General features: G+C 41.2%; 1 protein-coding gene across 1 annotated transcript; it reads left to right on the top strand.

Moving 5' to 3' along the window:
• Positions 1-1351: 1351 nt before the first annotated feature.
• Positions 1352-13210, top strand: LOC105470643 (prefoldin subunit 4). Its single transcript, XM_011722804.2, has 4 exons — positions 1352-1551; positions 7644-7751; positions 8609-8749; positions 12293-13210. The coding sequence occupies exons 1-4, from the start codon at positions 1528-1530 to the stop codon at positions 12422-12424; spliced, it is 405 nt and encodes a 134-aa protein (XP_011721106.1). The 5' UTR covers positions 1352-1527; the 3' UTR covers positions 12425-13210.
• The last annotated feature ends 579 nt before the right edge of the window (positions 13211-13789 follow it).

Here is a 13789-nt window from a genome sequence, read left to right as displayed (position 1 = left end):
GGTGGCTTGTCAGGGGCAGTTCTCAAGCTGTGGTCCATGAACGTCGGGGGTCCCTGAGACCTTTTCAGGCATCCATGAGGGCCTCCCTTTCCCAACTGCATGATTTGTGTGAGGCTGGGGTTTTTCATACCTACAACTAGACAACTAAACAGTATATTTGGAGAGACTGAATGCAGAAGTACACAGGAGAATCTAACCTTCCATTAAGCCTGATATTAAAGACATCAGTGAAAATGTAAAACGATGACAGTCTTCTCAATTTGTTTTTGTCTTAGAAAATATAGGTATTTTTAAAGTGTGATTTTTATTACCATGGAATGGAGTTTTATATTATTTTAAATGAATTAATAACTACATTTTTAAAATTCTGCTTTAATTTCTAATACAGCAAATATCGATAAATAACCCGCATAAAAATTCTTTGGAGTCCTCAATAATTTCTAGGAGTACAAAGAGATCCTAAGGCCAAAAAAAAAAAAAAAAAAAAAAATTACTAATTGGGAGATACAAGTGTCAGAATATACAGTAACTGTTCAGTAATATTGCTGTAAATTAATTAATAGGATTGCCTATTCACAACAGCAAAGGCATGGAATCAACCCAGGTGCCCATCAGTAGTGGATAGGATAAAGAAAACGTGGTCCATATACACCATGGAATACTATGCAGCCATAAAAAAGAACAAAATCATGTTCTTTGCAGCAACATGGATGCAGCTGGACATCATTATCCCAAGTGAATTAACAAAGAACAGAAAATCAACCACTCATGTTCCCACTTACGAGTGAGAGCTAAACACTGGGTAATCATGGACATAAAGATGGGAACAACAAATGCTAGGGATTCCAAACACGGGGAAGGAGGCAGGGGAAAGGTGTCGAAAAATTACCTAGGGAGTACTATGTTCACTACTTGGGCAACGGGATCATTAGAAACCCAAACCTTAGCACTATGCAATATATCCGTGTAATAAACCTGCACACCTACCCCCTGAATCTAAATTTTTAAAAAAATTACATTAAAAGATAGGAGCGCCTCCTCCTTTACACCACCTGAATTATCATGGCACGTAAGTCTCACACCCTATTTGCCAAGGCCATTCGTTCCTAGCTCTTTTACAAGGAGGTCAGCTTTCTCAATGCAAGTCTGTGGGACGGATGCAGAAAAATTCCCCCAGCCTCCCCTTTGATCCTGCCCCAGCTGGTCCCCGCCACGCTGAGGGACGCGCACCCTGGGACGCGCACCCTGCTGCCCGCAGCCGGAGCCGTTCGCCACACCCCCGTGTTTATGTCGGCCCACGGGGGTTGCCTGTCCCTTTAATTGGCATGTACCAAGTCTTTCCAGGTCACATTTCCTCCCTACGTCCCAGCCATTTGGAATCATTAGCCAAAAGTCCAAGAGGAGGGAATGTGGAGACAGTGTTGTATTTCTGCGGGGAGTTCTGGGCCGACCGGGAGCGAGAGAACGCTCGAGGACGAAGCGCGCCATTGCGGCCCTCCCCGCCGCGTGCCGTAGTCCAGTCCCAAGATGGCGGCCACCATGAAGAAGGCGGTGAGTGGGGCGCTCGGGGCTCTGGATGCGCGGGTGGCGCCGAATCTCGGCCGCGGGGGTTGGGGCGCGGGATGCTGGGGGTGCGCAGCTCCGAAGCCCGGCGTGGGACCCGAGGCCGAGGCCGAGGCCCTGAGAGCGGCCCCGCGGCAAGGCCTGCCCGCGCCTGGCGCCCTGAGCGTTTTCCTAGGCACCTGGCCAGCCGAGGCGGGGAGCCGGGGCTGGGGCCGGGAGCCTCCGAGGGCCCTGGGCCGCCTCCCGCGATGCCGAGGGTGCCCCCGGGGAGTCTGAGGAATCTGCAGCCCCAGCCTTGCCCCTAAGGTGTGGGAAGTCGAAGGTCTCGTTGAGTGTGGTTGGCCTTGACTCGGGCGTTGCACCGGCATGATCGCATTAGCCTCATTGGTTATGGGTAGCTGCTGCTGGGACCGTGGTTACGGGTGAGGAAACTGAGGCCCAGAGATGGGAAGTCACCTGCCTCAGGTTACGCAGCTCATAAGGGGGACAGCAGGTTCCTGCATCCCCGGATTATCAGGCCCAAGAGCCCCCGTGTCCAACCCGGAGCTGCCCATGTCCACGCTCTATGCCCCTGAGTCCTCCAGGCTAAAACCAGTATTTATTGAAGACGGACGATCTGCCGGCCCAGCAGCCGGCCCTTTATCCGTTATCCTCCCCGCAGCTCAGCAAGTGCATTGGGTTCCTCCCCACTTTGCAGGTAGAGAAACTTAGACACAGAGCAGTTAGGGGCCCCAAAGTGACTCAGCTAGTAAGAAGCTGAGCTGGAGTTCGAACTCAGGTTTGGTTTGGTTTTTCTCAAAGCACACCTATGTAACCACTAAGCAGGCTAAACTTCCATGTCGGGTTTATAAACCCGTGGCTTCCCAGATGTGTAAAGATAGCTAGACAGAAGAAAAAGAAAAGTGGAGAGGGGGAAGGAAATAACGACTGACAATTTGGGGAGCTTTACAATGTGCTAGGTATAGCTGTACTTTTTTTTTTTTTTGGGTGTATTGTTTACCTTATGTACTTTAGGGGAGATATTGTTTTTATCCTTATTTAACAAATGAGAAAACAGGCACGGAGGCAAAGCTAGCATTTAAACACAGGCATTCTGACTCCGGAGTCTGAGTTTTAAACTGCTATAGGGGGTCTTCCATGAGAATCTCTTGGCTGGCGGGATTTGCATTCATTCCACTTTTAAGACCACATTAGAACTTCCTTTGCTTTACCCCCATCCAGTACCACATAGTCTATGCCATCTGTGCCTGGTGTAGGGTGACCCATTGCCCCGTTTTATATGAAATTGAGGGACTGCCAAAACTGGGAACGCCCCAGCTAACTCAAGATGTGTTGCTCACCCTACTATTCTGCCATCCAAAAATTCTTACTGAGTCCCAGAGTAGGGTCCAGGGCCATGGTGATTCAAAACAGTATGAAACTTGGTGAGATTCACTTCACCTCTAGTTTGTGAAATTGGGCCCTCTGGTGTTAGGTATGGCCTTTAATTCCTTGAAAGATAGTAGTTGTGGTTCACTCCGTTTTATAGGTATGGAAACTGAAGTGCAGAGAGGTGAAGTAAATGGTCAAAGAGGAAATGGCAGAAGAATGATTTGAACCCTGGATTTTGATTGCAAAATTTCTAATTATCAACTTTTTTTTTCCCCCTTTCATTGATTCAGTACATTTTTGGGGGCATGTAATATGGCATAGTCTCAGTTTTAAGTGGAGACAACTGCGGTGACCAATGAGGAAGTTCTTCTCCCCTTATTCTTATAGCCCCAAAGAACGTATGTTCCAGGACAGAGGCAGGCATTACTCACATAGTCACACAGAAAACTAGTTTCTCTGGTGAGAACTGTGAAGGAAAAGTACTTACGAAATGAGGGCCAAAATGAGGTCTGTTTTGAGATCAGAGAAGGCTTTCCTGGGAAAGTGCCATTTAAGTTGAGATCTGTGAGATTATGTAAGGAAAGGAAGGGAGAGTTGGATAGAGAATGAAGCATTCTAGAGAGGAGTATCTGCAGAGACTCTGAGTACATTTAATACAAGGAAGGCCTGATGGCAGATAATCAGGGGAAGAAAGTTTGAGCCATGATGGGAAAAGAACTTGTAGAAGGGTAGGTGGTGGCCAAAATATAAAAGATCTTCGTTAACTTTGAAGCCTTTGAGGGTCACATGATAGATGTAATGTCCTCCTGTAGATGTTTCCAGTGTTATGAACAATTCCCGATAGATTATCTTACATGTACGCTTTTCCCCTTTGCCCTCAATGGGAGAAAACAAACATGTATGCCAGTGAGTGAGAGTGAGACATAGAGAAAGAGCCCTTTGAGTTTAATGAAAAGCAAATCATGTACAATCTGGAGTACTTTACAATTGTAACACATCGTTATCTCTCAACTGGTCATGATTTTGCTGGGGAGAATGTTTAGATGAGATGATTCAGTACTCTCATCTCTATAAAGTTCTGCCTTCTAAGATCCAGTTCTTGACCATAAGGAGATCTGCACTTTGATTTCTGTTGATTATCCTACATACAAATGTTCTTTCCTCAGAGAGGCTACCTTTGACCTTTATCTAAAGAAGCCTCCTTCACTCCCCAGGCCCCCAAAACTTTCTTCTCCTAAGCTATTGTATTTTCATCATCACGTTTGTCACCATCGAACATTATCTCGTTCATCTTGTTTTTTTCTCTTCCTCCACCAGGATGTATGCTTGCCAGGTGGGATAGTGGCTCTCTTGTCATGGCATATAGGAAACAGTAATTGTTAAATAAACTACTGCATGGATGAAAGTTGAATACAAAAATTAGCTGGGTATGGTGGTGTGCACCTGTAGTCCCAGCTACTCAGGAGGCTGAGGCACGAGAATCGCTTGAACCCAGGAGGTGGAGGTCGCAGTGAGCCAAGATCATGCCACTGCACTCCAGCCTGGCGACAGAGCGAGACTCATCTCAGAAACAAAAACCAAAAAAAAAAAAAGAAAGTTGTTGAGTACAAATACAAAGCAAAAGTTTACATCATACAGACTTGGTAGATATGTTTTTAAAAGTAAAAATAAAAGACTGAAATTGGCCAGAATTTATTTCTAGGGACCCAGCTGTCAGTGCAGACTCCGAGTAATACCTAGACTTGGTGTGGGGCATGACCGAGTATGGTTCTGTTTCCTCCTCTAATCCCGTAAGATACTAGTTCTCAAGAAAAGAGCCCGGGGAATTTTAATTTTTACCTTGGATCTCGAGCAGGCGTATTTCTCTTTGGCCTAGCAGAATTTCCTTCTAGATCTGGATCTGTTCTTTGTAATGATTTTTGATGAGCAATATTCAGGATATAAAATGCTTGGCTATCATTTGACTGACTCCATCATCAAGCTTTCTCCCACATGTTCATTTTATCAACCCTGTAAGGTAGGAACTAGCTTCTTTTTACAGATAAGAAACCTGAGGAGGTTCCATAGAATTGGGTAATTTGCCCAAGATTCCTGTTTGCTTGGATTGGATTCCAGCCTGACTGTTTCCACCATTCTGTGTGCTGCCTCCGATACTGTAGGATATGAAGAGCTTCCAGAAGAATGCACATACTATACATGCCATTTTGCATACAGTCTCGGGTTAAATTGATCTGTCAATGTCCATTGACCCTCCCCTAGTTAAGAATTACCCACTTCTGGCTGGGCGTGGTGGCTCACGCCTGTAATCCCAGCACTTTGGGAGGCGGAGCCTGGCGGATCACCTGAGGTTAGGAGTTCAAGACCAGCCTGGCTAACATGGTGAGTGTGGTGGCACACTCACCATGGGTGTGGTGGCACGTGTATGTAATCTCAGCTACTTGGGAGACTGAGGCAGGGGAATGGCTTGAACCCAGGAAGCGGAGGTTGCAGTGAGCCGAGATCATACTACTGCACTTCAGCCTGGGCAACAGAGTGAGACTCTCTCAAAAAAAAAAAAATAAATAAATAAAATTACCCACTTCTTGCCAAAATGCAGCTTCAAGAAATGTAGGAATATTCTAGGACAGTGAGACTAAAACAGAAGCCTCTGTTAGCCATCAAAGGCACTGACATCTTACCTTCTGCTGTAAACAGCACTCCGTGGGCGGCATGCAGTGTATTTGACTCACACATCAACTTTAGCCCTTAACTCCAGTGGGAAAACCACCAGAAGGATCTGGATACCAGGGGCCAGGTCTGTGCTGATGGCTGTGGTTTGGTGGGGCTACAACAGGAAATACCTGCTTTGGAAAGACAGAAAGCAAATAGCCAAATTCTCTCTACCACATTTTGGAAACTATGTGTTTATGAGTTTGATCAAGCATGATTTAGGTTCAGATTCAGAAACCATGTATTAGCCTCAGTTATGTGCCAGGCAGTCCTGCACTGGATCTGTTCATGTGAATGGCTCTGTTGAGCCCTCACTGTGACAAATGCATCTCTAAATACCTGCTAAGGTTTTCAGGGGTTCAGTATTTAACCAAATGGCATCTACTCTTCAGGCAAACAGGAACTCTTCAGAATTCTTTGCTGTCTGTCTGCATAGGGAACTGACAGTTCTCACTTAGGCAAAATGACTTGTGTGCCAAGATATAGACTTGGTTTCTTGAGTGTAGCTCAGTGTTCCCCAACTTCCATATTCATCAAAATTATGCATACGGTTGAACACTCAAAGCTAGACAGAGTGTGATGTAAAGAGTTTTTTCTGGCTATCTTCTGGATTGTTGAGGTGGAATGAGAGCCTGACAAAGGGGAGGGCTATGTGATATTCTGACCACTGAGCTCTGTATTGCTCGACACGGCCTTTCAACCTCTGAGAAATAAAAGGTCGCATACTTTAAGTCGATGGTCACGAGAGACCAGGTCAGGGATGGACCTGGATGTTGTGAGCTCATTACTGTTTTTGCGAAAGAACCAAAAGTAGTTCTTCAGTATGAACTATTTTTATACACACACAAGTGTCTTTCCTCCTTTAAACTAGAATCAGGTGCTCTGGTTTTCATGTTATAAATGGAAGGGAAACCCTAAGGAGAGTCTGGTTTTATTTTTTAGCTTTATTTCTTAAAAAATATATGGTATCTCCTTGAAAATCTGATGAAAGCAGGCATCCTGCTGCCTCTTCCAAATGTTCCTAAGCCTGTGTACACACTCACACACACACGTGCACACTCACACACACACGTGCACATTCACACAGACCCCTGTTCGCGTTCAGTTTCCGAGAACTCGTGGACCTGTGCGACCTCTGGAGCCAGTCTCCCTGGGTTGAAATCAAGCTCCACCACCTACTGGCTGTGTGGCTTTGGGCACATTATATAAAGTGTACCTCAGTTTCTCAATCTGTAAAATAGGACTGGTGATCCTCCTTAATAAGATGGATTGGAGGATTAGCAGAGATAATAAAGTACTTATAGGAAGTTTTGGCACATAGTAAACTCAATCAGTGTTACCTATTTTTTTTATTATTTAATGGGTACTTTATGTTATCCAAGTACTCTTTATTTGCAAATTTGTAAATTTAATCACATTAAATATTAATTTTTAAATACTAAACATTCAGTTTTCTTCATTTTTTAGTGAAGTAGACCTTATTAAGACATTTAAACAGATCCTACATTATAGACATAATTTTTGCTATGAATGGAGTATAGCCACTGAAATGTACAGTGACCCTTTAGCCAGTAAGCTCATGCAAGTTTTAGCTCTAAGGAAAAAAACACCACTCTGAGACATTTACCAATATATTTGACCGCGTGACTTTTTGTTCCCTGGGTCGTCTTAATGAAAGAATGCTCCAACTTGAGAAAGTCTGCTCTGGGCCAAAAGTTGGCTTTTTTCTTTCCTTTTAAAAGGACTTATTAATTGTTCTTTATATCTGCAATTTTTTATAGCTTAGGAGTTATTTTATAGAGTATCAGAAAAGTTTATAGATTTATGAACAAACCTTAAGCTGGTGTAGCAAAGAATAAGGCATTTGTTAAATTCTGGACTTAATGTAATTCTTGACTGTATGAGTGCAAGTAGCTTATTGAGTTATTGTTGAGAAATATAAAAAGCTAACTTATAACTTCTCCATTCAAATTTTACAAAAACTTAAACACTTTTTTCAGGCTGCAGAAGATGTGAATGTTACTTTCGAAGATCAACAAAAGATAAACAAATTTGCACGGAATACAAGTAGAATCACAGAGCTGAAGGAAGAAATAGAAGTAAAAAAGGTATTGAAAATAATTATTAGAAGAATAAAATTTTTTTGTACTATAGCTACTAAAACTGAACTCAGTTAACAAGTGAATATATATTTCTCTGGGCTCTTTGTTGCAGATGAATAATGTGATTCACTGTAGTTAAGCAGAAAGTCATTTTTTTAAAGGGATATGCGATAACTTACAGAATTACTGAGGAACTTGAGTCTAGACCGAGGGTCCAGGAACAAGTCTTGGAGAACTTGGCTGGCGATGGAGCAGCTGTTGTGGCCTTCACTGATCCCAGAGTCAGCTGTCTTCCCAATGAGGAAGCCACTCTTGCAGATCTAGGAACACCAAGCTGCTGCTGCCAGTGCCACCTACCCCTGTAAATCGGGGCCCGTGTCCAGTCGTCTCCCTTGAGTTGAAATCCGGCTCAAGTGCATCTGACTGGTGGAATTGAAGTTATTATCACTTGTGCATGCTGGCAGAGCATTCATTACCAGCATGATTTACTTGCACCCTATCAGCAAGCAAGGCTGAGAAATGTAGGTTGGTTTTTTGGTTTTGTTTTTGTAGGAGGGCAGAATTCACAGTTGAAAATTGTTAAAATAGAAGAAATTCTGAGTGACCATAGGTGCCTGCTGTCCACCACAGGGTGCTTATAGCAATCTGAAAATATCCAGAGGACAATGCGTTAGATAGCTCTAGGTGCTTGCTTGTGAAATGTCCTCTAAAAAGTTACAAATTAAAGCCTTAGAAATTCTGATGTGGTAATAATACCTTTGTGAGAGGGTCCCTCAGAGAGTTGGTGTCCCCAAATTACAACTGGCCTTTAGCCTGCGTCAGAGAACTTTGGATACATTTTCTTTGCCATTTTGCATTTATAGAAACAACTCCAAAACCTAGAAGATGCTTGTGATGACATCATGCTTGCAGACGATGACTGCTTAATGATACCTTATCAAATTGGTGATGTCTTCATTAGCCATTCTCAAGAAGAAACACAAGAAATGTTAGAAGAAGCAAAGGTATGTTCAAAGTTAATTCTGAAATTAGAATTTACATCATTATAAAGAACATGTCATTGTAGATGTAGGGAAATAGTGGATGCTAGCGATAGCTAATACTTCCTGCCTTGTTAAGTCCCAGACATGCTCTGAATGCTTTGCCAGCAGGATCTTATTGAATCCTAACAATGACCTGTTATCCTAATTTAGGGACAAAGAATAGAGGCTTAGAGAGGTTACAGGATTTATTCAAAGTGACACATAGACAGTGGTCTTCTGACTCCAGAACCTTGCTCAAAACAAAGTATTTAGAAGGTATAGCATATATTGAAGCAGAAAAGAAAAATCCCCTGTAACTCTACCCAGAGGTAACCATTCATAGTGAACATTTTCCTGTATTTCTTTTATGTTCTGTCTGCCTCTCTCCATGTAGTTTGCTTCCCAGTTTGGACAGTTAATATTCCAGGAGGAGCATTTTTGCGGTTTCGTTGAATGTTTGTTTGTCCAGCAGATACTCATTGGGAGCCTGCTCTGAGCCAGGCACACAGGCCTTTTCAAAACATCGTTTTTGATGACTGTTTAATATCATGTTGATGGTTATCAACTGGGGTCACGGGTCTTATTGTTAGCATTAATTTGTTTCCAGTATTTTGCTGTAGTAATGTTACTGTGAGCATTCTTCTACATAAATCTTTGTTCACATTTAGAAAATTGTTGTGAGGAAATAGAGAAGTATAATTACTGGGTCAGCATATGAGTTCTCTGATAGTATCTGAGACATCTGATACATGGTATGAAATTTTCAGTTCACATGCCTTCTAACTATATGGCAGGGACAGTCCCATCGTTTGTCTATGAGAAGCTGACGGCAATTAAACCTTTCCTAATGCTTTTGCTAATTAACCTGATTGCTGAAAATGATAGTCGTTCTTCTTCAAATGTCATAAAAAGCAAAACTTCGTATGAATGAAACCCACATTTAGTGAATCTGGGGAAGAACTATCATTTACTCCTGTGTCTTCCCATGCAGGCATGTTGTATGTCTCCCTTATGTTTAAATCTTTTCTTCTTGGTCAAATTTTGTGATTTTTGTTCTTTTTATTTGTTTAACCATTTAAAAAATGTTTGGAAGTATTCCCAGATAGTTCATGGTTTTTGTGGCTATTGTGAATCCCCTGCCCCATGCAGAGATAGATACTGAACCTTGATTTATTAATTTTTTAGTGTTTGAGATGGAGTCTTGCCCTGTCGCCCAGGCTGGAGTGCAATGGCGCAATCTCGGCTCACTGCAACGTCTGCCTCCTGGGTTCAAACAATTCTCCTGCCTCAGCCTCCCGAGTAGCTGGGATTACAGGCGCCCGCCACCACGCCCAGCTAATTTTTGTACTTTTAGTAGAGACAGGGTTTCACCATATTGGGCAGACTGGTCTCGAACTCCTGACCTTGTGATCCACCTGCCTCGGCCTCCCAGAGTGCTGGGATTACAGGCGTGAGCCACCTCACCCGGCTGAACCTTTATTTTTTTTACTCATTTGTTCATTCTAGAATTCTAGAATGAATGAATTGAGTGCTTACTCTGTATCAGGTTCTGCCCTGTACTGGGGATAATTGGGGACAACAAAACCTGCCTAGCCCTTGCCTGCATGGAGCATATAGTCTAGATGGAAAGAAAGAAAAGTAAACAAAACTGATAATGAGTAGAAAGTGGTATGAGGATAGACGTGGCTTTAAGAACATAGGGAGAGGAATCTATACTAGTTTGGACATCAAGGGTCAGGGAAGGGCTCCCAGGGAAAGTGCTCAGCTAGCAGCTGAGGAATATGTGGCTATTAGCCAGAAAGGGGCGGAGGGTGTTCTAGTCATGAGAAGCAGCATGTATAAACGGCCATAGGATGACGGTGGTGCAAACATAGACCTGCAAGAAGATGTATTTGCTGGAGATTTGGGAGCACCTGAAATTGTGGCCACATCTTGGAGAACTCCAGTCAGTTGAGTTGAAGAAATTGTACTTTGTCTTAGCAGGGGTCAGCAAACTTTCTGTGAAGGGCCAGAAGTATACATATTAGGTTTTGTGGGCTGCACGGCCTCTGCCGTAATTGGTATGAAAGCAAGATGAGTCAATCTGCATGGCTGTGTTCCAATAAAACTTGACAGAAACAAGCTTCAGGCTAGATTTGGCCTGTGGGCTGTAGTTTGCCCACTCCCGTCCCAGAGCAAAGAGGAGCCTTCAGAGATTTTTGGAAAAGAGAGAGATGATTGGACTTGTGATATTAAAATAACTTTCTAGTGTCTTATTTTACTTATTAACCAGTGTTTCTCGGTATAGAAATTTAGAATTTATCCCTTTCTAGCAGCCATATGTCTTATTTCTATTTCTTGTTTTGTAACAGTGATTCTCAAACTTTTAGCACACATAAAAATCACAATCACCCACAGGGCTTGTTAAAAATTCAGATTGCTGGGCCCAACCCAAAGAAGTTCTTTCAGGAGGGCTGACGTAAGGGCCCCAGAGTGTGTATTTCTGACAGGTTCCCAGGTGGTTTTGTCCCTGATACTGGTCTGGGGGCCACCCTTTGAGAACCATTGGCTAGATTTCTAAAACAGCAACACTGTCAATATTAGATGTTCTTTTGTTTCTAATGTTAGTGGGTATTTGGTTTGTATGATTTCATATTTTTTTGTCATGTTTAGGGAAAAAAATTGTTTTGATCCTAGCCAGGAAGGAACTTATGACTTTTTTTTTTTTTTTTAAAACAAAGAATATATGTTAACATTTAATCTATTAATGAGGGAAGCATTAACATTACAAAACTGGTTTTAGAATTGAAGAGGCTAAGTATCTATAGATAGGTAGGTAGAGAGAATTGTCCTTTAGAATTGTATTTTTAATTATAAATTGACAATTTATAATTGTATAAATTTATGGGGTAAAACGTGATGTTATAATTTATTAATACAATGTGAATAATTAAATCAAGATAGTTAACATGTCTATCACCTCAAATACTTAGAAAAATATCTGACTTTTCACTGGGCAAAGCTGCTCTGTCTTACAAATGAGGCACTTTTTACCACTCTTTTCCAAAGTGTAGCCCCAGAGGTCTCAAAGTCAGTGCAAATTTCTGCCAGATTTGGATCCTAAGTTGTTATTCTTCATTATTGGTGGTTGGTGGTGTGAGTTTCTATCATTTCCTGTAGTCTCATAGTTATTTTTGTTGTTGGAAAAAGCTGGGTTAGAAGCCAGCAGGCCCAGGAGAAACTGTTTATAGAAGTCTTTGTATTTGCTTCTTTATTAGAAAATAATTTAGAAATTAATTTTTTACTCTTTTTTGGATCAGCAGAAACTGAGAAAACAAGCTTGATTTATTCTGTGATAAGCAAGTGTGGACCGTGAATTCAAAATGCCCGCATTCAGACACTTAGACCTAATTATCAGTGTTACTTAGCTGCCTGTCCAAGTTTAGAAGGTTCTTGACCTAAAATTCTTCCCAAATATTATTTCAGACACAGATGCTCAGAAATCATCCAATTGAATAGAATTAATTTAAATTATTTTTTTTCCAGAAAAATTTGCAAGAAGAAATTGATGCCTTAGAATCCAGAGTGGAATCAATTCAGCGGGTGTTAGCAGATTTGAAAGTTCAGTTGTATGCAAAATTTGGGAGCAACATAAACCTTGAAGCTGATGAAAGTTAAACATTTTATAATATTTTTTTATTTGTTTAATAAACTTGAATATTGTTTAAAATGATAATTTTCCTTCTTCAAATGACATGGAAAGCAAAACTTTTTTTTTTTAATTTTCATTTATTTAATGGAAACTTGCCTATTTTCACATGTCTGCTTATTTATTTTATATTTTTAAAAGAAGACAGTATTCACCTATGTATTTTGCATAACGATTATATCAAGTCTAGGAGCTTCGTGTCATTAAAATCAGTTAAGCAATCTTTCCTGTTTCTATATTATTTAGAATATTTGTTGTTGCAATTTTCACATAAGAAAATTTAACAGTTGTGTCATGTTGTTTCTGTCTGATTTTAATTGCTGTCTAATGATGGGGAAAGCACGACAAAAAGATGTACAGTCCTGCATCCTTGCTTATTTCACAACTAAAGCTTTGTCACGGACTTCAAAATATATATGTATATATTTTATTTAAATATGTTACATATTATATTTAAACATACATATTTAACATATTTTTTACATACCTATTAATATCAGAGATTTGAGTAAAAGAGTGGGTAATGTTTAAACATGTGCCCTTTATACAAACAGGGCAGAACCACAGAAAAACATCTTAGAAACCGAGAGATGTGCAGAAAGAAATGTTTAGTGTTTTTTTTTTTTGTTGTTTAATTTTAGATTTTTGGTGCTTTGTAATTAATTGGGGTTTATATTGATAGAGATGTGGAAGTTAAACAGCTGTGTACTTAAAAGTAAGACTTATTTCTTAAATAAAGGGTATATTTCCTCCCACTACCCCACAAAAGACATACATTTTGGGATTTGGGAAACCTGTGTATTAACTTTCCAGTAGATGGCACTGATGTGCCAAAATGTGAATGGAAGGATCTTAACACAAAAGTGAGGAGATTGTTAGGATTGAATATACATAATTTTAGAGGAAATATTTTTAATTTTTAAGGCTAAACTGCGTATGTATTTTTTGGTTCAATGTTTATAAACATGAATTCAGGCTTAAAGATAGATGATTATATAATTTATAAAATTCTTAATATTATAAAGGCAATTTTTTCTTTTCTTTTTTTGAGATGGCGTCTCACTCTGTCGCCAGGCTGGAGTGCAGTGGTGCGGTCTCAGCTCACTGCATCCTCTACTTCCTGTGTTCAAGTGATTCTCCCACCAGCTTCCCGAGTAGCTGGGATTACAGGTGTGTGCCACTACACCCAACTAATTTTATTTTTAGTAGAGATGGGGTTTCACCATGTTGGCCAGGATGGTCTCCATCTCTTGATCTTGTGATCTGCCCGCCTCGGCCTCCCAAAGTTCTGGGATTACAGACGTGAGCCACTGCGCCCAGCCAAAGGCAAATTT

The sequence above is a fragment of the Macaca nemestrina genome, chromosome 15 (genome assembly GCF_043159975.1).
Source record: "Macaca nemestrina isolate mMacNem1 chromosome 15, mMacNem.hap1, whole genome shotgun sequence".
Classification (NCBI taxonomy): domain Eukaryota; kingdom Metazoa; phylum Chordata; class Mammalia; order Primates; family Cercopithecidae; genus Macaca; species Macaca nemestrina.
Note: the sequence above shows the minus strand (reverse complement) of the source record. Positions and strands in the feature narration are given on the sequence as shown.

Bases quoted from the DNA above. Each gene is read 5' to 3' on its own strand.
- LOC105470643 (XM_011722804.2), top strand. From the start codon at position 1,528: ATGGCGGCCACCATGAAGAAGGCG. The intron at 7,752-8,608 runs GTATTGAAAATA...TTGCATTTATAG, and splicing joins AAGAAATAGAAGTAAAAAAG to AAACAACTCCAAAACCTAGA. The intron at 8,750-12,292 runs GTATGTTCAAAG...TTTTTTTTCCAG, and splicing joins AAATGTTAGAAGAAGCAAAG to AAAAATTTGCAAGAAGAAAT.